Consider the following 21,926-nt stretch of genomic DNA (forward strand, 5'->3'; position numbering starts at 1 on the left):
CCAGCTGTCGGTCTATTTACAGACATGTGAGCACAGACTTTCCGTTTTACTATTGGTTCAACGACACGACGTCATCAACACAGACGAGTCTGGGTTTGTGCCTGTAGGGGTAGGAGACAGGTTGCACGAAAGGTTGCGGTGTAACGTTAACAGCTAGCTAGTTAGCTGGCTAGCTGGCGTTATACTAGCTAGACGTGTTCTTGTTGAAGCAATGGTGTGGGAACAGTAAACTAAAACTAGGTAAGTTGGAGTAGTGTTCGCATAATATGTAGCTAGCTGGCCGATGGTTATTGTTTGCTAGATAGCAACCAACTTTGCTAGCTTTCGTTATAAAAATGCGTCTGTAAAGTTTTTTCCTTGGCAAAATGGTTGTCTAGTTACGTTAGCTAAGTTTGAAGTACAGCTAAGACAACATTAGCTCGATAGTAATAGTGCTAGTGTGTCATCTTTAGCTAATGTTAGGTAGGGATCAAGCATTGGTGTTAGCTACCAAGCTAACCGAGCTGGCTACTTATGCAAAGTTAGCTGGCTAGCTATCTTGCAAGAAAATTAGCAGGTTTGTTATGATATGTGAGACTGTGTAGCTAACATGTTGTTAAGTGCACGACTAAATACCTGATGTTAAGTTAGCGTGTTGTCAGCGAAGCTCCAAATGACTTTCTTGTTTGCGTGCTGTTTGTTGGCGGAATGTAACGTTAGCGTTACGAACTAACGTTAGCTAGCTAACAAAACATAATGGTGAAGTCGCTAGATAGTTGGCTTGTAGATATCACACCTAAAGTTGGCTACCGTTTTGGACGAATGCAGTCAGTGCACTTTTGATGAGCTATTGACTTTTTTTCCTGGCACTGGTATTGTACTGTGCCAAGTACAGCCCTGCCCCAGTTGGTTGGCTATAGAAGACACGTAGTTAGCTACTGTAGTTAGACTAACCAGTTAGCAACTAACACAGGTAGCTACACGAATAATTTAAGTGAACTATCACATAGCAGGATAACTAAATCGCCTGGTATCCACAGCCCAATATGGATAGCTAACTTTATTTGCACATTTAGCGAGCTAGCGACCATAGCTAAAACCAGTGGCCGACTGAGTAAGGTTATGCATAACAAGCTGGATGGCTCTTTTGCCAGCAAGGTTATGTGAATACGTTTTTGGTAACATCAGAAAAATATAGCTAACGTTAGCCACACAGTGTTAACTCATATATTTTGATCACTGCTGTTCCTATTTTGAATTTAGACGTAAATGTAATGCAAATTAATGGTTAACGTTACAGAACATATAACTAGCGAGAGAAAAGCAATCAAACAAACAAAAAAAAAAATAGAATAAAATATCTATTAATGATTGTATATGAATAGACTAAAATGTCAGGTAAGATTTGTGTTGCAGGGCAGCAGCGTGGCGTAATGGTAAAGCAGGCCTTATAGTCAGTCATATGAGAACCATACATACGGTGGCAAGTGTTGCATGCAGCCTGAAAGTGTTTACAGAAGAACTGGGGTTCGGTCATATTTGATATCGGATCCATAAATTCTTTGAACACTCAATTAATTATGTACATCAAGTAATTATGTACACATGATACTCTCAGCCATGGCTGGGGGCTATTTTCTTTTGCTCTTACCTTTTCACCCACTAACTGTAACAAAGGCATCTTAGAGAGTGGGTTAATAAATTGTACAGGTAATACTGACTTGCACGCATATATCTTAAAATAACCACTGGCCGATAGATGTCAAAAGACAGTACTGAGTCAACACCCTCATCCTTTGAATTGCTGCAGCTCATGGAGATCTATTTCAGTGAAGTGCCAGTGTCAGGTGCATATGCTATATTGGAGTGTGGTGTTTTGGCAGCAGGAACTGAGATACAGTTCTGCTTGCTTTAATGCATAAATTGCTTGCCTTGATACAAACATTCAAAACATTCTCCCCTACAGTGTATTTGCTTGCATATAGACTATGCTTTTCTGCTGATACTATGCACAGACATTGTGCTCATATCTTTACAAAGGGCTACATGGAAATGTCATTTCTTTTTTGTAAATTTAAAACAAGTGTTGTCTTTAAATTGAAAGTGACTAGTTAGCCTGTAGAAGACCAACGTGAGTGCTGTACACATCTTTCAGTTTATGGAAGCCAGTGGCTCCAAGTGGTGTCATATAATTTTACAGCAGTGATTTACAGGTCCATAACATTTTTTCAAGCTTTATACTGTATGGCTTTGTGTGATTAATGTGTCGGCTTTTACTGGTGTAATCAGTAACAATGTCTGACAGACCACACTTGGTTTATGGCCTTTTAGGAAAAGTAGTGTTTTTCCTTGTAGGCCAACTATTGATAAGAAACGTCTTACTGCTCGTTTTTGAATGAAGTGTTAGTTGGGAAATAAAAATGGGAGCTTCTCATAAAACCTTTACTTCTAAACTGATGCTGGTATGGGGTCAGACAATACATACATCTATTGATGAAGTACAACCACTGTTTTTTAGGTGCTATCACAAAGGCAAAAAAGGAAAATGGACTATCGAGGGAAGAGGAGGGGGGAGGATGGAATTGCAGCTGTTATTGACTTCCTTCTTGCAAATGCCCGATTGGTGCTTGGCGTAGGGGGGGCAGCAGTGCTAGGAATTGCCACACTTGCTGTAAAACGGGTAAGGTCACCTAATTCTTGTAAATTTCAGGTATGGAATAGTAACTTGAGAATTTAATTCCACGTCACTGACAGAGAACCATAAAATTTGCTCACTCAAATGTGAAAATTTTATAAGAAAGCTGACTTGACCACATACAGTGACCTGGTGATTCCAAACAGGGTTGCATAAGGGGTGGAGGGTTGGGGGGTTGGGGGGGTTAAGCAGAAGAGGGACTTGACTACCCAATATGTGCATCCAGCTAAGTTTTGTGCCCCTGCAGCTAATCGAGCGTGCTGGGAGAACCCCGGATGATGAGAAACCAGACCAAAAGACGGTAGATGGTTGGGAGGAGCTGAGCCTGGTCAGTGCCTCTCCAAAGCTACTGAAGAAGGGCATTGAAGGGGTGGTTATGAAGCAGATTGCTGCTGCAGCCAAAGCGCAGAAAGGTATAAATGTTTGAGTTTTATTTGACAGTACCTCTGAAACATCTGTGTATCTGATTCTGTTTTACATAGCTGAATTTGAGTACTTTTATAAATTAGCCTAGCCTTGTGTCCAAAACCTTTGATATTGAGCTTCCCAAGTCTTCATGTTATCTCAGTTTGTTTGTTTCTACGTGTTTTCTTTCAAAGTTCAAGTGAACAGTTTTACCCATGTGGCTTGAAAAATAGTGGTCTCTGTTCAAAAAGCAGGGGTTCATGGGGAAGTACAGTATTTGTAGGTTAATGACTGTTTTCTCTAAATTTTACATTTAACAGAGCAAAAGGTATTGGTTTTGCTTTTGGCTACCAACATTGATCATATTTTAACAGAGCAGTCCAAGCCCTCAAGTAATGTGGCTGAGAAGCCAAAGACTGAAGTGAAGAGGATTCAGCTGTGTCTCAGCCTTCAGGAGAGGCTGCAGCAGTACTATCAGTCTCACGTGGCTCTCTCTGTGGAGGACGTCAGCCAGGCTCAACAACAAGCTCTGGATATATGCACAGAAATCCAAGGCTTCCTCCATACCAAGCACCCTGACATGCCCCTGGGGGAGATGCATCTGGGCGGCTCTCTGCTGGATGATCTCCAGGTTGTGGCTGCGGACCACGCCTGTCTTCTTGTGCCTTTGCAAATTGAGTCAATGCTCTGGAAACTCATCCCAGGGGAAGATACGATCCTGGGCAAGCCCCAGTTCTGGATGGTCCGACGGATAAACCTGGAGTACTTCCCCCGTGGCCGAAGTTTCTGGGACAAATACATGGTCGGGGGTTACCTTTCTTCTAAGATGATAATTGAGGTCCTGAACAAGTCAGTGATGGAGACCATGAACTGGCCCTCTCTTAGCAACACACTTGAGTGTACGGTCAGACCGGTGATGGGGTCCCAGGAACTGAAACTAGAGATTCAGAATCAACACAGCCAGCTGTACATCAACATCTTGCCCACCATTCGTCTGGATGACACTGTACTGACGGCCCAGCTGGAGGTCACTGGCAGTTTTGACAACATGTGGTTCCACAGTCTTTATACCTCTGAAACTGCCAGGCTTTCAGAGTTGGATGCAGAGGACCATGGTCTTCGAAAGCAGTGCTTAAAAACCCTCAAAGCAGTGTGCAGAAACAGTCCCACTTTGAGGAAGCTGTCAGGTGGACATCTGACAAATGTCATTCTACATCTCAGTGAGAAAGAATATGATTGGACTGAGGCTGCTTTGGCTGATAGATTCCAGCAGGCCATCACAGAGATCATTGGTTACCTGGAAATAGGTTGTTTACCAAGCTATTTCAAGCAGACAGTAAATTTGCTGTCTGATTTTTCTGAAGAAGAAATAGATGAAATGGGTTTTATGCTGTACTGTGCTGTATCTGAGCCAGAAATACTGCTCCAACCATAAATATTACCTCGCTCTGTAACTGGACTACTTCGTTCAAAACCAGCAGTTATGCTATTAGCAGTAAGACCTGGAGATCTAACTTGGAAAGAATGGCACTCCAATGGATATCTTATTTTTTCTTGGTAGTGTGAGGAATTATTTGAAGTGTGTTCATATAAATAAAAAAACTATGCAGAACTACTGATTTATAAACCCTCATAATACACCCATTTGCAAAATTATTCTTTTTTGTTTATCTGAAATGTAGGGTATAGCTTGGGTTTCTAGACTGAGTTGCCTTTAACCTATACATAAGGTGTTTATTTTTCTAATGTATGCATTTTGTACTGTGCACTTAATCTCAATCATTTTGATTCCTCCTTTGGTTTGGGGGGGACTGGTTGATTGCCAACTTACAGTATACCTCTCAAAGAGCAGCCTGTATAATTGAATTTATAAAATCAATAACACCATAGTACAGTATTTTGGTATGTTATCATGTATTTCATGTAATTATATATTACATTAGCCTTTTATCTGTAACTTTTTGACAACTAGTAAATTATTTTAATGGCATAATGTCATAATTTTTGTGCCAAGGATGGGTAATTGATTTGTTCAGCAATGTCAGTTATAAATCCTGTGATGAGGCACATGGGTGTGCTCCTGATTACTTAAGAAGTTCTGTTCAATAAAGGTATATCTGAAAATGTCATTTTTAGAAAGAGAAACCAATTAGGGAAATAAAGAACATAAATAATTTTTTAGTGTCCATTTTATTTTACATCTCGATCTGCACTGTCAGCATATTTGCCTGCCATGTAACTACAGTACCATTTAAATAAATCCAGTCAAAACAAAGAATTGTTCATCAGTAAATACTGTACTTTTCAGATTAGATCACTTGTGCACATTGTTACATAACCATGCTTTCAGTGGTCCTTGTTGAACTGTGACAGAAGAAGATGGAATTTAATGCAGTACAAATCTTAAGCTTTGCTTGGGTCTATACTTACACATTTAACTTTTTAGACACTGTAACCTGAATTTACCTGGTTACTCACAGCTCACTGAACACAAAGGAGAGAATGTATGAGGGTAACTGAGGTGTTAGACTGTAATCCACCTCAGCCTTCACTGAAGGGCTGTATAATCATATTTGTAACGTTAAGCATAATGAACACTCATGGATACACATAAAAACGAATCACATTTTTCTATATTGGAAACAGACATGGGATGATTTATATAGATCTAATGCTATTAAAAATATGGTGTACCATATCCAAGAGTGTGGAATAAAATTTGGTTAAGTATATTTAAAACAATCTGAGGTACTGCTTCTAAATAAAATCAGAAAATCCAAGTATCAGCCTTGTGTGAGGCCAGCCTTGTTTAACCAGACACGTGGCTGGTAAATGTGCCCACTGGACCCATGCCCTGTTTTCCCTGCGTCTCTTTGTTAATTAGCTTAATTAGCTGGCCTGTATTACCTGGCATTGGAAGAAGCACCAGCCCTAAAAGAATGCTGAAAGCCCACAGTGATGTGCTGAGGGTTCAATCATGTCTGAATTATTGCATTGTGAAGGCAGATCATTAGTGGAAATTGAAAATTCTTTATACATCACTGGTTTGCTGTGAAGATCCATATTTTGATTGGTTGGAACAACTCAGCTCATACCTCTGTCAGGGGTTCATGAAGCCTTATTCTCCGATGACTTGCGACTACTGAAGCCACCCAACAGCTCTTATCAGACTTCATCTGAATCTTAATTGCTCATTCAAATGGAAGTCGGAATCTTTCAATTACCATCCTAGAAGTCTGCCAGGTAACATTCACCGTATAAGTACTACACGTTGCAAAGACCCATGCGATCAGGTAGTGTATAGGAAACTTGCTAGAGACTCAAATGCATACAGAAAGAGGAGGTGCCGAGTTAACCTTACAGAAATTCGGTGCCGTGAGTTTCACGCCATGTCGCAAATGTGTCGTAAAGTATTCGCTAGCTGCAGCTGAAACAAAAAACTACAAGCCCCAGTTGCTGGGGTTATCAGTGTGCTAGCAAGCTGAAAACGATACTTACATTAAATATTCGCCAGAGGTCATAAATCGAAATTACTTTCCGCGTATCCTTGTACATGACAAACAGGGGTCATTTAAATGGAGAGGAGAACCGAAAGTGGATACTTCCTTGTAGGTAGCCAATGTGTCACATGCATAAATATGGCTGAACAGTTTATTGCTGGGTTCAGTCGTGACACCGCACGCACTGTCTCTCCTCGTTAGCTGTTCACCTGCTTTCACCATATCGGCACCTAACGGAACGGTGAGCGTGAACTGGAAACACCCAGAGTTGTTACTCGTTGGACTCAGAAGAGAGCGTAGCGAAAACTGCCTAGCTAGCCGCTCTGACGGCAAGTGATTGAGCTGTTTTGTGGAACGTCAGCTAGTGTTATTTGTTGCATCTCTGGTGTGTAAGGTAACGCGTATTGACGCTTGTTGGTCGCTTGCTAACTAGCTTTTTCGATTGTAACTAGTTAAAACTTTAATACTGTTGGCAATGTGAGGAAATTCCGTTTGAATAGATGTCCGATTGCAGAGAAATGTTACAGGCGGGGGGTCGCTGAAATGAATGTTTCAGGTGTTGTTTCTTCGGTTAAGTTAAAAAGCTTGTGATTGAGCAACAGGATTGTACCATATGTGTTGCAAACTAGCTAGCTACCTACCCTTGAAGCTGAGTCACAAAGTGCGTAGCCAGCTAGGTAGCAGTGTAGCTAAATTTTATTTAGCAGTTGAAAGTGCGGAGACATGAAGTCATACTGCAGAAGTACTGGATAACTTCTCCCCAATGCCTTATTTAACTAGAAAGTGAATAAATATGATTGGTTCCCCTGATCTGGTGCCTTTTACCAACGAGGATGGTTTTGGGGAGGCATATGTTGACCCCTGTAAGATCCCAGAAGAGTTTTGTGTGCCTCTTTTTCCTCATTCTGGAAACGCCAATCCCTGGTCAAAGACTTCCTATGCTAAATTCACCAAGGACTTTATTCTCATTTCTGAGTTTTCTGAACAAGTTGGGCCACAGCCTTTGCTTACCATCCCAGATGAGTCTAAAGTTTATGGAACCTTTGATCTCAACTATTTCTCCTTACGGATCATGTCTGTGGATTACCAAGCCTCTTTTGTGGGGCACCCCCCAGGTTGTGGCTATCCAAAGCTCAATTTTGTGGAGGATTCAAAAGTTGTGCTTGGAGACTCAAAAGAAGGTGCTTTTGCATACGTCCATCATTTGACTCTGTATGACTTGGAGGCCCGTGGCTTTGTTAGGCCATTCTGCATGGCTTACATTTCAGCGGATGAGAGAAAGATCATGCAGCAATTCCTAGAGCTGTCATCTGAGTTTTCCAAGGCCTCAGAGTGTTTGAAAACTGGAAACCGAAAAGCTTTTGCCAATGAGCTTGAAAAGAAACTAAAAGACCTGGAGTATACTAGAACTGTGCTGCACAAGGAGACTGAGCTGCAGAAAAAGAACAATGGCTGCTTTTCAGCTCAAGCAGTAGAGAAAGCCAACGAGTTAGCTAATATTGAAAAATCTATATATGAACATAAAGATTTGTTGAAGCAGATTACATCCTACCCAAACAGAAAAATTAATGATCCTGAATTTCTACCGTATGAATCGGTCAATGCTACAGACTCAACTGAAGTCGATCAGGAACACGCATTCAGTGAATACAACTCTGAAAATCAGTCTGAGGATCTCAGTATTAAACGAAGATCTTCTTACACTCCTCAGCTCATAAAAGCCAAGTCAGCCAAATGCTTTGATAAGCGCTTGAAAACACTGGAAGAACTCTGTGACTTGTACTTCTTCCATCAAACAATGGATCAGCTGCGGCTGATTGAAAAGACCTTCAGAGGAGACCTGTGCTATATATACACCAGCCAGATTGACAAGGCTTTGTTGAAGAAACAGAAAATCACAAACTTCCTCTTTGAGGACAGTGACTGGGAGGAAGATGAAGCCGTGATCCATTTCTCTGATGAGAAACAGACTCTGATCAACAACCTACCTCCTCCAGCTTCAATGCTGTCGGGTGAGCCAGTGAGTCTGGATTCCTACACCTCCTGTGTTGAGACGGTGCCCATTAAGCTAGAAGCAGAAACTGAACAGGGCCTTCATGAAACTGAGCTGACTGAGTCCAGCCCCTGTGAGCTCACGCGGGACAATTTTGATGAAGGCATCGATGCTGAAATGAAAGGGAGTATAAGCAGTGGTGAGAGCATTGAGGTGCTGGGAACTGAGAAGTCTTTTAAAGCTCAGGGACATACAGTGAATCCAGACAGTGTGCCAAACCTTCAGCCACAGCCTGAAGTCATTAGGAGGAGAATTATTACCAGAAGGGCTTACAGTGAGGACAGCATTGACGTCTTGAGTACTACTGACTCTATTATACCTGAGGACCTGAGGGCATCCTACCCAAGTGCCATTTATGAAGAGGAGCCTCCTGTGGAGAACTGCACAGATGCTAGTCCTAATCAAATATCAGTGTTGAATAAGGCCCCAGGAATGCTGGATGAGTGCACTTATGTGTCTGGGGCTGTAGTGCAGGCGGATGCAAGTTGCTGCATGGGAAAAGAGGTCCAGACCTATAAAGAGTCCTCCCCTGAGTTGGCACAAGAGTGCTCTGCGAATGGGATAGTCAAACAGGAGCCGCAGTCTTGCCGTCAAGGAGACCCCTCTCTGCAGGTAGACTTTGCTCTTGAGCAGACAACCTTTTCCGAAGCCTCTCCCTCTGGACATCCTCTGTACGAACTGAACCCCAACTGTCTATCAGATGACATATCCAAAGTGACCCTCGATGATATGTCTGACAGCACCAGCTTCATGAGTGCCTCCACTAGCTCCGATAGAACATATTCACCTGTCCTCTGCGGGAACCCGATTACTGTTAAGCACAAGAAGAAGGCTGGGCAGAGTGCTTTGAGGTTCATCAGGCAATACCCTTTTGCCCAGCAAGCCATATTCTGCCTTCTTAGTGGCAGGGTGCTGGTGGTCATGGGAGCCGATGAGGGGACAGTGAGAAAGCTGGTGAATGCATTATCAATTTATGTACCCAATGTTGGCAAGTATGGTGAAAGTGTGAAACAGTGGCTCTCTTCTCCCTTCCAACTGACAGACCTGCAGAACTGGAAGCTTATTGGCCTTCACAGGTAAGGTTTTTGATTGAAAGCCCTAACAAGTATAAACATATGGAACTTAACACTAGTAGTCATATTGGCAGCTCTACTGATAGTCCTGTGGAACTCACATGATGTGGATGTCAGATAGTGGTTGTAAGTTTTACAAGCAGAAATGCCGCGTGCAATTTTACTTCATACTTTCAGTTCCTACTGCAAGTCTAACAAACATTCATATGTGGCTGTCCAAATACATAAAGCAATGTCTTATTTATGTAGGCTATCAAAGTCACTTTTAACACGTGCAAACATATATTTATGTCAGCAGGTTTTAAGTGGTCAGATCTCAGTTCACTATTTATTTACAATCAGCTTTGTATCATTAAAAATGTACTAAATATAGAATGTTTGAAGTTATATTTTGAAGGTATATTTTGCTGTCATAGTCTACTTGATGTTTCACAATCTTGAGAGGGGAAGTCTGGCTTTGGTAGCAGTTCTCATACCTACTTCAACTGTACCAATAAGTAAATTGTTTCAAGTAAATTGATTTAAAAGTTTTGAATGAAACAAATCATTTTCCTGTACATACATTTAAACACAACACAAAAAATATGTGCACAAGAATTTCTTGTCTTTTGCATTATCGCTCCTACATGAGTCACAAGCAGAGGCTGTGCTGTAGATATGCAGCTCTCATTGCTGATCAGATCAAGTGATTTCTGGCTCCTGTAACTGTTTGCATTTGTGTCAGAGCTGACCTTTTGTTTCACTTGACACAGCAGCAACTGAGATCCTGGTGAGAGTGACGCCAGCAGCACTGTTGTGAAAGGAAGGGTGGTGGGGGGTGTTACTCTGAGGACATGAAATGTCTCAGGAATTGTGTTCATAGTGTGAAGATCCATTAATCACCACCACTCTGACACAGATAATTGTCTCCCTACCAGCACCATCCCCTGAATGTAATTAATTTTCAGCTGCACAAGGCTATTAGTGCTGGGAGAGAGGAAGCTTGGCTGAAAAATGCCATCCTTGTTTTCAGCTGTTGCTGTTAAATAGATTAGCAGGTTTAAGGAACATTTATTTTAAACTAAAAAATTTTAAAATGTTATATAATTTTGAATATGAGAACATTTGTTGCTGATGTTTTAATATGCATAATGAATGTTCAGTACACAGTAAATATGATATATGACTATGAATTGTCTCTTACTATAGTTGCCTTTTTCCAAAATTTCAACCAGTCTTTTCTCTGTCTGGTTTGCTAGGATGGCCTCTCCCACAGGTTCCAGCATGATGCACCCCTTAACCCGCTATAACCGCTACATCAGCATCCTGGACATTGACCACAAGACACTGCGCTGCCCGCCATACAGAGGTTCCCTGATCGGACGAATGGTCGACCACCGTACTCAGATCAAGCGTGGAAGCACTTACTTCATGCACGTGCAGAGTATGCTAACACAGCTCTCTTCCAAGGCTTTCCTTTATACCTTCTGCCATCATATCCACCTGCCTATCGCTGAAGACGAAGACCAAGACACAGTGGCGTCACGGAGGGCCAGCTTCCTGCTCCACCAGCTGGGCTACAATGAGGAGGACTGCAGAATCATGCAGTTTCTGTCTGAGCTCATCAAACACCATTACCTGCATGGTCCTGGCAAGGGGGTCAGCCTGCCTGTGCTCAGCTTTAATTACATCACCAGCATTTTGTACAAAATTTAGGGCTGAATGTGTCACATACTGTATCAGATTGTCAAACTGGCACCTAACTAATACTCTCTTCTCTTCTTACCTGGGTGAGAATGGGAGACCAAGAAAAATTATGAATGTAAAAGGTTCTCAGTTTAGCCTTTTGTTTGAGTTGCTACCTATAGTGGTTCCTCAGATCAGCAGTGTTGGTTATTTATAGTGTGTGTTTTACTGTTGTGATTGGTATTTGATCAGTATTTATGTAAATGCCCAGCCCTGTTAATGAAAACAATAGCCATTAAAATATACTGTAATATGAGCAGAAATGATTGTCTCCCAGATGGTTACCATACCTAAAAGCCACCAAAATATTCTGCCCATGTGATTAGTCACATACATTTCTAGTCTAAACACAAATCAGTCTGAAGAGTACCAGCATGCATTGATGCTTCTAATGCCACACATTTCTGTGTTTCATTGAAAAGAAACCATACTGAAAGCACAAGAGATGCTCATGCCATTTGGTCACAAGTGAGGGGGAAAAAAGCTTTCTAAACCATTTTGCTGAGGGCTAAAAATAGTCAGGTGGTGTATTATTACCCTGACGAGTTTGATCAGTGGAACATTTTGTGTAATGCATTATTCTCGGTCACTTCAGCAGGAATTTTCAAACATTGTATGTGACCCCACTTATCAGCAGTTGTAGTTAGTTTAAAATGGCCCTTACGAATGTTAACATTTTGAGTAGAGACAATTGAACAAAAAAAGGCTTTTGGAGTGCGTTTTCAAAAATGCAAGAACACGTCTTACTCTAAGAAAATACATTGCAATAACAATAGCAGCTAAAGCAAAATGAACTTAGGGATCAGTGATATTGTTAGTGTATCACATGCATGTAAAAATAATGTAATGAATCCATGCATTAATTGATGATCATTGATTTGAAAGGCTTCCAGTGGGAAAATGGGAAATAACCCAGTATCAGAATATCGTACATATATTGCTAGTTTCAAACAGAATTTTTGGGTATATAACTGTGGAAAGGCCACAGCTATATTTTTTCCATAGCATATGCTCCAACTGTTACCTTGGTACATCTGAAACTGTAACTAAAGCCAACAAGCAGTACTAATATAAAAACATTTACGTGAAGGTCAGTAGACTCCTACAATTTTAGGTTTCTAAAACAACACAAAGGAAAGACTGATCAAACTTGTTTTAGGTAAATGTCATGTTTCATCCTCTTTAATTACATGGAAAGGCCCTGGAAGGGCCCTGAATATTATGCATGCAGTACTGTAATGTAAAAATGTTGCAGAGTTTCACAAGATATTGCATGTTTGAAGGAACACGTTTAGTTTACTCAACATCCATCAACCTTTTGTCTCCATCGTAAATGGAAAGTGCTGTGGTTAAAAATTGTTAGACAAACGTAACTGCTCTCTAAATTTTGAATTATGTGCAAGTGAACTGGATGTCAGCATGATAAAGTAACAATATGTTGACACAACTATAAATAATCTGTTTCATGCCTGTCAGTCACAGTATATCTGACTGATTGCTATTTGATCAGTATTTCCGTACATCTGATTTGTCCATCCTGCTGCATTTTTGAATTGTCACATCCTAACAAATATGACTGATTTCAGGACGGTCTCCTGCAATAAAATGATTGGTGATGTTGACCAGTGAAAATACGGTCATTGGTCCAATATTAACAGTTAATGTCAAGGGCTCATCAGGATGACAGCCTGTACCAATTCCATGGGCTTTCTTACAGTAATATCAAACTCCGGAAGCTGTTGCCTCCCCTCTTTTGATCTTGTACATCAGTGTGTCAAACACTGTTAATAACAGGTTTGGTATATACCCCAGAAGATTGTAAAGTGTGACATTTTAAACTTTCAAGTCGGTAAATCACTGTGCAAGTCAAAAGTCATATTTTTTAAGTTTATAAGAAGTGTTTACATTTTAAATTGTATATACACCATGCAGTGTCTGTTGGAAAATTAAGCAGGAGGTTGCATTGAATGTTATTTTGGTGTAGCTCATTTTTGAGGATAGTGGGGGAATATGCTCTCTGGTCAGACTGAAGTTGACTGAATATGCCATATTCTTATAAAAGAAAGCTAAATATTTCTGAGACAATTGGTTAACAACTATTCAGTAAGCCAATGCTCAGTCCATCATTAATGTTAATACATTTTCCCTAAATCATTTCTGTAAGAATTTATGCCTTTTTGGATGTTATGATTCAGAGGTCAGGATGTCATTCATCTAAAGCCTTAATATGTTTGTTTTGTTAATGTACTTAATAGTCTTGGAAAAGCAAATAGAATACAGCATTTCTTTATTAAAAAAACAACTACTACTACTACACATTTGCTCCACATACTATATACTCAAATGATACCTTTTCTTAACTAAATTCAGTTGCAGTACAAATTCAAATTCTTCTGAATCAGTATCATGAAAATGCAGTGTTTTGGAGACTGGCACCTTAGTCTCTCAAATTTGTATTGCTTTTGTGTGTGTGTGTGTGTGTGTGCGTACAGGTGGGGTGTAATAGTCCTCATCCTGCTTTGATAACCCAATTAACTTATTTAAAAATCATGTATGTCTATTTTCAAATGTTTGCCATTTACTGAATTTGATTTTGCACAGGAATGTTTGGTGATTCACTAATTTTTGTTCTATTGAAATTTGCTTTTGTATGTTTTGAGAACTGTAAACACTAGAACTTAATATATTTAATAAAACAATCAAATCTGATTCATACTGTCAGTAGTATTAAATGTCCCCTTGGTATATGAAGTTAAGCTTCATTTCATGTGATGGTGATTTTCAGTTTGTTAAAGATGTAAATATACAGACAACCCTGAACTATACACAGTTATGCTTGCCTAAAACAGAGAAAGTGAGATTTATAAAATACATTTTTTAATATCAAACAATACCACATAAATGATTTTATTTACAATTTCAAAAATGTACAGTCTACCATTAATCAATCAATGACAAGCAACAAAATATTGGGATCAGAAAATGTAAAGAAACCCTGAAAAGTTACAGCTCATTATGAAGTTACGTAATGTCAAAAACAAAACAAAGAACAAATCATATGAAGGGAAAAGAATGTTTTGTTCTTAACACATCATTGCCTTCTTTATATTGCCACAGCCCAAGTAACATGTTTTATTCCACTGACATTACACATACATCAGTACATTTGTCATTGGCCAATGCAAATCATTTTTTACTTAAAGTTTAAGATTTTACACACATTTTAATGAGAAAATTTGAAAGATTTTACATTCTGGTGGTACTTTATTCCATGTAGATAATTTCTTACACCACCTGAAGAGACCTTCATTTACAGACTTCTCTTTGTCTTGATCACCTCTAGGAACCTGCGTTTGTCAGGCGTGAGTTCAAACTCCTACAGTGCAAGGAAAAAAAACATTGTAAAACACCTGAAGAACTACGATTTAAAAATGTAATGTGATAATGTTCAATCATAAAACACAGCTGCAAATACAAAACAATGTGAAAAATGATACCGAGAATGACTAGCTGCATAATTATTGAGTTACACAGTTTAAGTGGAAAATGAGCAAAGTTCAAGAAATATGTAAAATTCTTACATATTGTTGTAAGTGACTTCTGAGGTAGTACTGCCATGGGAAATCAGACCTGGACATTTGTGTAAACAGAATAAATGCTTAAACACCAATCCAATGCAATCTCTGCAAAGTCAAAGATGAGAGACTGATGTTGCAAATGCAAAGGAAAGAAATTCCATAGCAAACTTTACTTAGAATGAAACCCTTCCATGCAATTAATGCATTTCATGCATCTTGCTGCACACAAGAAAAGAATTGTGATTAACTGGGAAAAAAAGCCTTACTCATTCCAGTGATTCAAAAGGCCATCTAGAACCAGATGGTTAACTGGGAACAAAAGCGGACGGCTATCCAGGAGGTAGTAAAAAAAGAAGTCTGCGATGAAGGTGTGCTCCACCACGTCCCTTTTTCTAAGGATGTGAAGCAGAGTTATAATTAATGGACTCAGTCCTGACATGTGACTGCCCTGTCAATAACAGTTATAAATATTTGATTCATATTTTTAAATAGTACCTGTAGGGGTGTACATGCTGTTCCCTGTAGAGATCTTCCATAAGCCCACTAAGGAACGCCTGCAGCACGTCAGGTCTTGCACTGAGACTATGAAGGAACCACTTCAGTGCCCATGAATTTGCCTACAGAATCAGACAGTAACATAATCCATATTTATGGTTAGAATGGAATGTTTCAAAATGAATTCTGACTTGACACTTGCATTAAATGCAGCACAATATTACTTTTTGTGGAGAGCACATCACTTGCGCTGTCCTTATATCCTCTGGTACAGTAAACCACAGCTGCTGGGCACTTATCCATGTAGAAAGCGCCTATCATTGTAAAACCTTGCTAAATCCTTTCCCAAATCAATTGATTTAAACTACTGTGGCCTTTACAGACCAAAGGAAATATATTATGCATCAATCCACTCTAATGAATCTATGGTTATTGTTCAACATGAAAACACAGATATCCTTCTTACAATTGCCAAATCTGAAAGGAAAGAAAAGAATAAGAAAGAAACTGTGGCACTGGGACGCACTCTGTAAGCCATGACGATGTTGAGGATATTGATCATGCCACTTTGGAGAAGTCTCTGTGCCAGGGCCTGTGTGACCAGCAACAGGAGAGCCTGGTCTGGAAACCGCTGAAACACAAACAAACACAAACACAACATAAATAAAAAACAGGAAGAAAACACAGTGCATGAAATACCTATTTGGCTAACATAAAATACTGTATTTGAAATAAAACTGTTTAATGAAAATTCAAGGAATTAGATTTTCACCATTTAACAAAGTACACTTATGATGAAATTTCATCAAATCAAAGGTTTTTCTTCCACAAAATAGGACAGTAATTTCTGCAATTACCAGTAAACTTACATTCTGAAACGCTTTCGGAATTTGGATATGCGATTCCGTCTGCATCTCAAGGAGAATGGCTATTGCAATGTCCCTTGTCCTCTAAAAAGGGAGAGACACTTGTGTTAAGCATTAAACCTTGCTTTAAGTTCATTAATGCTGAAAAGGACAGCATTAAGCGGAGCACAATTACCATCTGAAACTCAATGTCAGGCACTGGGTATGAAGCACAGGTCAGAGAGCCATCTGGACCCAGCACTGCAGAACTCGCCGCACTGATCAGGCTCACCCAGGACTCTGACTGAAAAGCATTTTTATTCAAGTTAAATGGTACCATCAACTTCAGCACAACACTTTGAACCTTAACCTAAATTGTAAAATTAAATTCTTCCCTCTTCTCAGGTTTCTTTTACCCCCTTTTTGATTTTGTTAAAAAAAAACCCAATTAAAATGACCCGAGATCAGCTGTCATACAATTAAAGTATCTTTATAGCACATTCAACACTGATTAAAAACAAGGCTGACAGAAAGTTAATCAACTGCGTGCAAGTTATTCATTTACATTTATCTCATTGGGATAAAGTTGGTGCCAACCATGTGCCATAGCAAAGATAAAACAGCCCAAAATTAAAGCAGAAGTCAGGCAGAGACCACCAAACCTAAAATAAGTCGGCTGTATACCTACATCCATAAACACTGCTGTGTTGCAATTCAAAATTCTCAAACTCCCCTTTATGACCTCAGTCTTCTTTGGAAGTTGGGCATCTATAAATAATCAAAATACACATAAATGTAACACTAATGTTCACCAAACAGAAAACACTAAAACTTATTTATAACTTGAATATGACCTTTGACATTCTGCCACTCTGTTGACAGAAAGGGGTCTTTTCCAGCTGGCATTTTCCCTGTAGTCAGAATCTTCAGGTACACAACAAACTGGTTGGGAGACAGTCGACAGGCACTGCAGCACATCTCAGGTGTTGGACTGAAAAAACTTGCAAGAGCTGCAATGTAGTCCCCAGCCTTGCACAAGTAAAAAGGGATGTGATCTCTCATGGTCTGTAAACTGTGGGGCAGAGATAAAGACGACACTTAATCAAGAGATCGACAGACATTGCAATCGTAAAACCAGCAGTGGCATATTAAAAGTGAAAAAGTTGACTCACTGTGTTTTATTATCGCTTCTCACAACCTTGAGATACCGTACCAGCTCCCTGTACCTGAGTGAGGGGGGGGGGGGGGGGGGGGGTCAGTCTTTTCAAAGCATTTTTTTTGCACATACACAGGTGTCAGCGACCAATAATCATTACAGAGACCAATGCAAGATGCCTTCGTTCCTGGTCTGGCTGTTAAATGTACTGCTTAAATGGATGAACTAAGTTACACAAACGATACTTACTTCAACAATGATAAGTGCAAAACATCTACTAACATGGCTTTATACAAGATCTTTGCATGATGAGAAAAGTATTTTTTTGCTCACCTGTTTTGTTCCTTGAGTTTCTCCACCCGTGCTTGTACCACAACCAATGGTTCAAACAGGATCTCTTTCTTCCCTCTGAGGATTCGTTCTCCTCTGACATTCTGCCCTCTTAACACAGCCACCAGTAAAGGATCATCCCAGTGGAGCACATTCAAACTGTAACAGAGCCCCACAGAACCACTTATAATTTAATCAGAGACCACTACAAATGACTTTGATACAGAAAACTAAGGCATCAAGCCACACCCACCCATTACTCATCCATCTGCACTTCACGGGCAATGTGAGTGACTGAAAGAAGGCTTGCAGTTTCTTTGAGAAAACGGCACTAAAATCACCAACAACCATCAACGTCTTCAGAGTGTTTGTCACCCTACGAAAAAAAAACAAACAAAAAACTTCAGACTTTCACTGACAAAACTAAAGGGGCAACAGCCATTAGTTCTTGTATAACATTTCTGTGTAACTTAAGCCATTTCTGATTATTTGTCTTAAAATTCTTATTGCCTCAGGTTCATACGGCTGTTAATGTTTCCTAACGTATCCACTCCTTCTCTTATTCTTAAGCAGAAATCTGCACACACACATTTTCCCTTCATATACCATCCCAGCCATCTGACAGGTTACTCTGATGGGGCAGCAACATGTATGGTAATGATGTCTTTACAATGTGAGCAGTGACTCAAAACAGAAACTACTGTTTAGAGTTACAATGCACTTTGTGCAACCAAATGGCTACAAATATTATTCATTTTGTCTATAAAAATTCATCACTTAGGACTTCACTAAAAGAACTGTTGACAGAAATTGAATGTGGTGGATGGGAGTAGTCCTACGCCATATATCACTGCTAATGAAGAACCTGCCCTTAAATGTTCTGTGACTGTGAGATTGAAAGTATCCATGCATGGTGATATGTATGCCTGTGTATGTATTTTTGCAGAATGTAACTTATTCAGAGCTTACGCTGTACAATTAGGCCATGATTTCTCTCTCACTGAAAAATCCCCAGTTTGAATTTCAAGATCAAGATCTGGAGCTCCAGATGGCCTTTTTTCAGTTTCACTGTCTCAAATATTATACTCAGTGGAAAATTTGATGCCACCCTAGCATAATTACTATCAAGATCAAGATACTCACAAGTCTCACCTAATAGCAAATACACACAGATTAAAACCAGACACAGGCTCATACTGTCACTGTACTAATTATAAAAAGTTAACACACATGACACCTTACCTGATCAATAATAAAGGAACTGCTTCATTTACATATGCTTTGGGATCAATGTTTGGGACGCTGCAGATAAGAAAAGTGAGAGGTGTTTTTTGAAGCACTGAAAAAGCACTGATAAAGTATGGATTCAGAAAGGAATATACAGCCCAGAGGCTTTGTGTAGAGTGTGTGAAATTGCACATACCCCGTTGGCTGTTTGTGAACAACAAAATGTCTGGCAGCTCCAAGCAGCATCACTGCAGCTGTTTTTGGCTTCTCTTTTTCGGCCCTGTCCAGGAACGCTGACACTAAGTTATACACTTTGGAATAGCTGAAGGAAAGAGCATTGTGTCAGACAACGATGCACACTCTTTACATATTGGCAAAAAAGGAAGTTAAACGTCACTCTCTTACTTGTAAATCATTACATTCAAATGTCTGGATTTGCATTTTTTGCATCCACCAGTGAATGAACTGGCTGTATGGCAATAGCAGCCACAACTGAAGAGATCGGACAATGATGCTTCCACACCCTCCAGATATGTGCCATACTCCACCGCCAAGTCCTCTTCAAACTTCAGCAGGAGGCTCTCTGAATATTGGACAAAGTCAAATGTGATTAGAGGTCCAATGCCTCCTTTACACATCAAGTTAAAATTATAAAAAAAAAAAAAAACTGACAAAATGAGAAGCAAACTATACCAGCAAGTCTCAGCTCTGCATCTACCTCCAGCAGATCAAAATTAAAAATATGAAGGTATCCAAGGATTTTCTTGTCTCTCTGGTCCTTCCAGAACATGCTCCGTTTATGGGCATTGCAGTGACAGATTCCAGAGGTGCTCCACAATTTACACTAAAAAAAATACAGCCATACATGTGACACACAAGACACACAACAATGTTGACCACAAGACTGATAAACATGACAAAAAAAAAATAACACTCACATTTATAGACCCACTTTCTCAATCATTGACTTTTCCCCCATTTTTAACGCATCTCACACTATGAGATGTAGCTTACTCAGTGAAAGGATAAAACACTGAGGGAAAAAAATGCAAAAGTACTAGTATCCTAGTGAGGAGAATTTTGAAAACTAAATTCTCTGGCAATTATACTGAAGCAATGGGTTTTGTTTAACCTTGTTTCTGACTATTTTTTGACATTTAAAATGATATCAATTCATCTTTTGTACTAGGTTTCCAAGCTTTCATCCAATTCTGTGCAAATAACTGCCATATTAAAGTGTGAAATAGCTGAGGCAGATGCATTTTCCATGCAGCTAAAGGAAAACAAAATTTTGTAAGAAGCAGTATAACTAATGCAATTCGTAAGGATACACAAGGAAATAAGTATAACAAAGGGCAATTGTTTCACTTTGTAGGTCTTCGTTGCACCCAAATTGCAAAAATTAAGAGCATACTGCCATGAAAGTATCCAAAACTAGCAGTGTTCTAAGAAACCATTATGACAAAAATATGTCTCAACAGGACCTTACCTCTGATGCCAATTTATCACAGATGTAACAGAAACACTGCTCACAGAAAGCCTTGTTATTTTCAACTGGATTACTGGTGTCATTTTCTGTTGGGCTTGAAATGAAAGAATTATGATATTATATACACATATATACACATTGACTAGGTCAAAGTCTACTTCATGTCTGCATGCTGTTCCTTGGAGCAGTTGCTAAACTGTCCAAATCACATGTTGCTGTTAACACCCATGTGACACAAGGGTGGGGCAGGGTTTGGGCTTTGAGAGGAGTACTGGACCTACATCGAGAATCCCAGACTGTTCCTACTGTAACAGTGCGAAACAACATCTTTGATTAGTGAGGTTTTCTTGATTGTGCAGCACTATATAAGTCACTTTTGTCTAATATTACAGACACTCCAGAACTGTTGCACACTACCAACGTTACTCTTAGATTTTCTTGATCAGCACTGCCCAACTGGGTTTTTACACGCACTTACATAAGTCGCTCTGAATGAGAGTGCTTCCAAATGACAACATGTAAATGCTGGCAGACAATACCACTTAGCTAAACTTTACAGATATTTAAGTTCTGCAGCTTGTCATCTGCATCGTATTCACTAGGACAGTATATTGCACACATTATCTTTGCCTATGTCATGTTAAAAAGAAAATGTACCCGCATAAAATCTTCAAGCACAATCTTGTGTGTACATACCTGAAAGGATGGGCGGTGCAGTCATATCTGGCATGTGGCATCACAGTGGCCTTTTTGGTGTATGTCACCGCCAAGTCTTCGTCCACAATCTCGTTACTATCGTTGACCTCTGGTGATGCTGAATTATCTTGCAAACGTGACAAAAATATCATTAGCGGGCAAGTGTTTTTTTCACCCATGTCCTGTCTTTTAGTTTCGTGCTAAGCATTGAGCCAGCCCCCTAGCGGACGTGGCAAGTTACAGATGTTTGATATGCAGGTGGTTTCATCCTTAAACCACGTTACCTCTGTTCTTCAAACATTCTTCAACGATCAACACGGAGGAATCGTTTAAAGTCGCTATGGTACAGTCATCCTCCTCATCGCTGACAATAACGATAATATCTTGCTCCATTTTATGTGATACCATTCCAGATGTCAAGCTAAGAAAACGAGAGGCAAACACAGAGCGTTACTCAATTCGCCTGCTAGTACGGCAACTACAAGCCAGCTGGCTAACTTCAGTGTTGGTTTGAGCTTCGTTTTCCTGTTTACCGAATAGCTGGTTAGTCAGCCATCCAGGTAGGGGGAAAACCAACAAACGTCCTGTAGTATGTGGGTTCATTCCATTTTGTAGCAATCTTCAATTCAATTTAAAAGAACAATCAGTTCCATAAAGTTACAGTATATTCCATAAAGTAG

The 21,926-nt window shown here is 39.8% G+C and overlaps 3 protein-coding genes across 3 annotated transcripts; 2 read left to right on the forward strand and 1 right to left on the reverse strand.

Moving 5' to 3' along the window:
- The first annotated feature begins 97 nt into the window (after positions 1–97).
- mief2 (mitochondrial elongation factor 2) lies at positions 98–4,953 on the forward strand. Its single transcript, XM_036540941.1, has 4 exons — positions 98–240; positions 2,498–2,659; positions 2,922–3,087; positions 3,454–4,953. The coding sequence occupies exons 2-4, from the start codon at positions 2,525–2,527 to the stop codon at positions 4,512–4,514; spliced, it is 1,362 nt and encodes a 453-aa protein (XP_036396834.1). The 5' UTR covers positions 98–240; positions 2,498–2,524; the 3' UTR covers positions 4,515–4,953.
- Positions 4,954–6,578: 1,625 nt separating this feature from the next.
- smcr8b (Smith-Magenis syndrome chromosome region, candidate 8b) lies at positions 6,579–13,468 on the forward strand. Its single transcript, XM_036540904.1, has 2 exons — positions 6,579–9,708; positions 10,944–13,468. Exons 1-2 carry the CDS (start codon positions 7,373–7,375, stop codon positions 11,398–11,400), a joined length of 2,793 nt encoding a protein of 930 aa, XP_036396797.1. The 5' UTR covers positions 6,579–7,372; the 3' UTR covers positions 11,401–13,468.
- Positions 13,469–15,270: 1,802 nt separating this feature from the next.
- Positions 15,271–21,639, reverse strand: zgc:112980 (uncharacterized protein LOC503706 homolog). The gene is made up of 16 exons (XM_036531765.1): positions 21,531–21,639; positions 21,247–21,355; positions 20,551–20,644; positions 19,755–19,905; positions 19,569–19,644; positions 19,258–19,383; positions 18,088–18,210; positions 17,838–17,993; positions 17,521–17,574; positions 17,203–17,420; positions 17,037–17,116; positions 16,545–16,652; positions 16,373–16,453; positions 16,030–16,134; positions 15,504–15,625; positions 15,271–15,400 (listed from the first exon to the last, which is right to left on the reverse strand). The coding sequence occupies exons 1-16, from the start codon at positions 21,637–21,639 to the stop codon at positions 15,271–15,273; spliced, it is 1,842 nt and encodes a 613-aa protein (XP_036387658.1).
- Between the last annotated feature and the right edge of the window lie 287 nt (positions 21,640–21,926).

This window comes from Megalops cyprinoides, chromosome 1 (assembly GCF_013368585.1).
Source record: "Megalops cyprinoides isolate fMegCyp1 chromosome 1, fMegCyp1.pri, whole genome shotgun sequence".
Taxonomy (NCBI): domain Eukaryota; kingdom Metazoa; phylum Chordata; class Actinopteri; order Elopiformes; family Megalopidae; genus Megalops; species Megalops cyprinoides.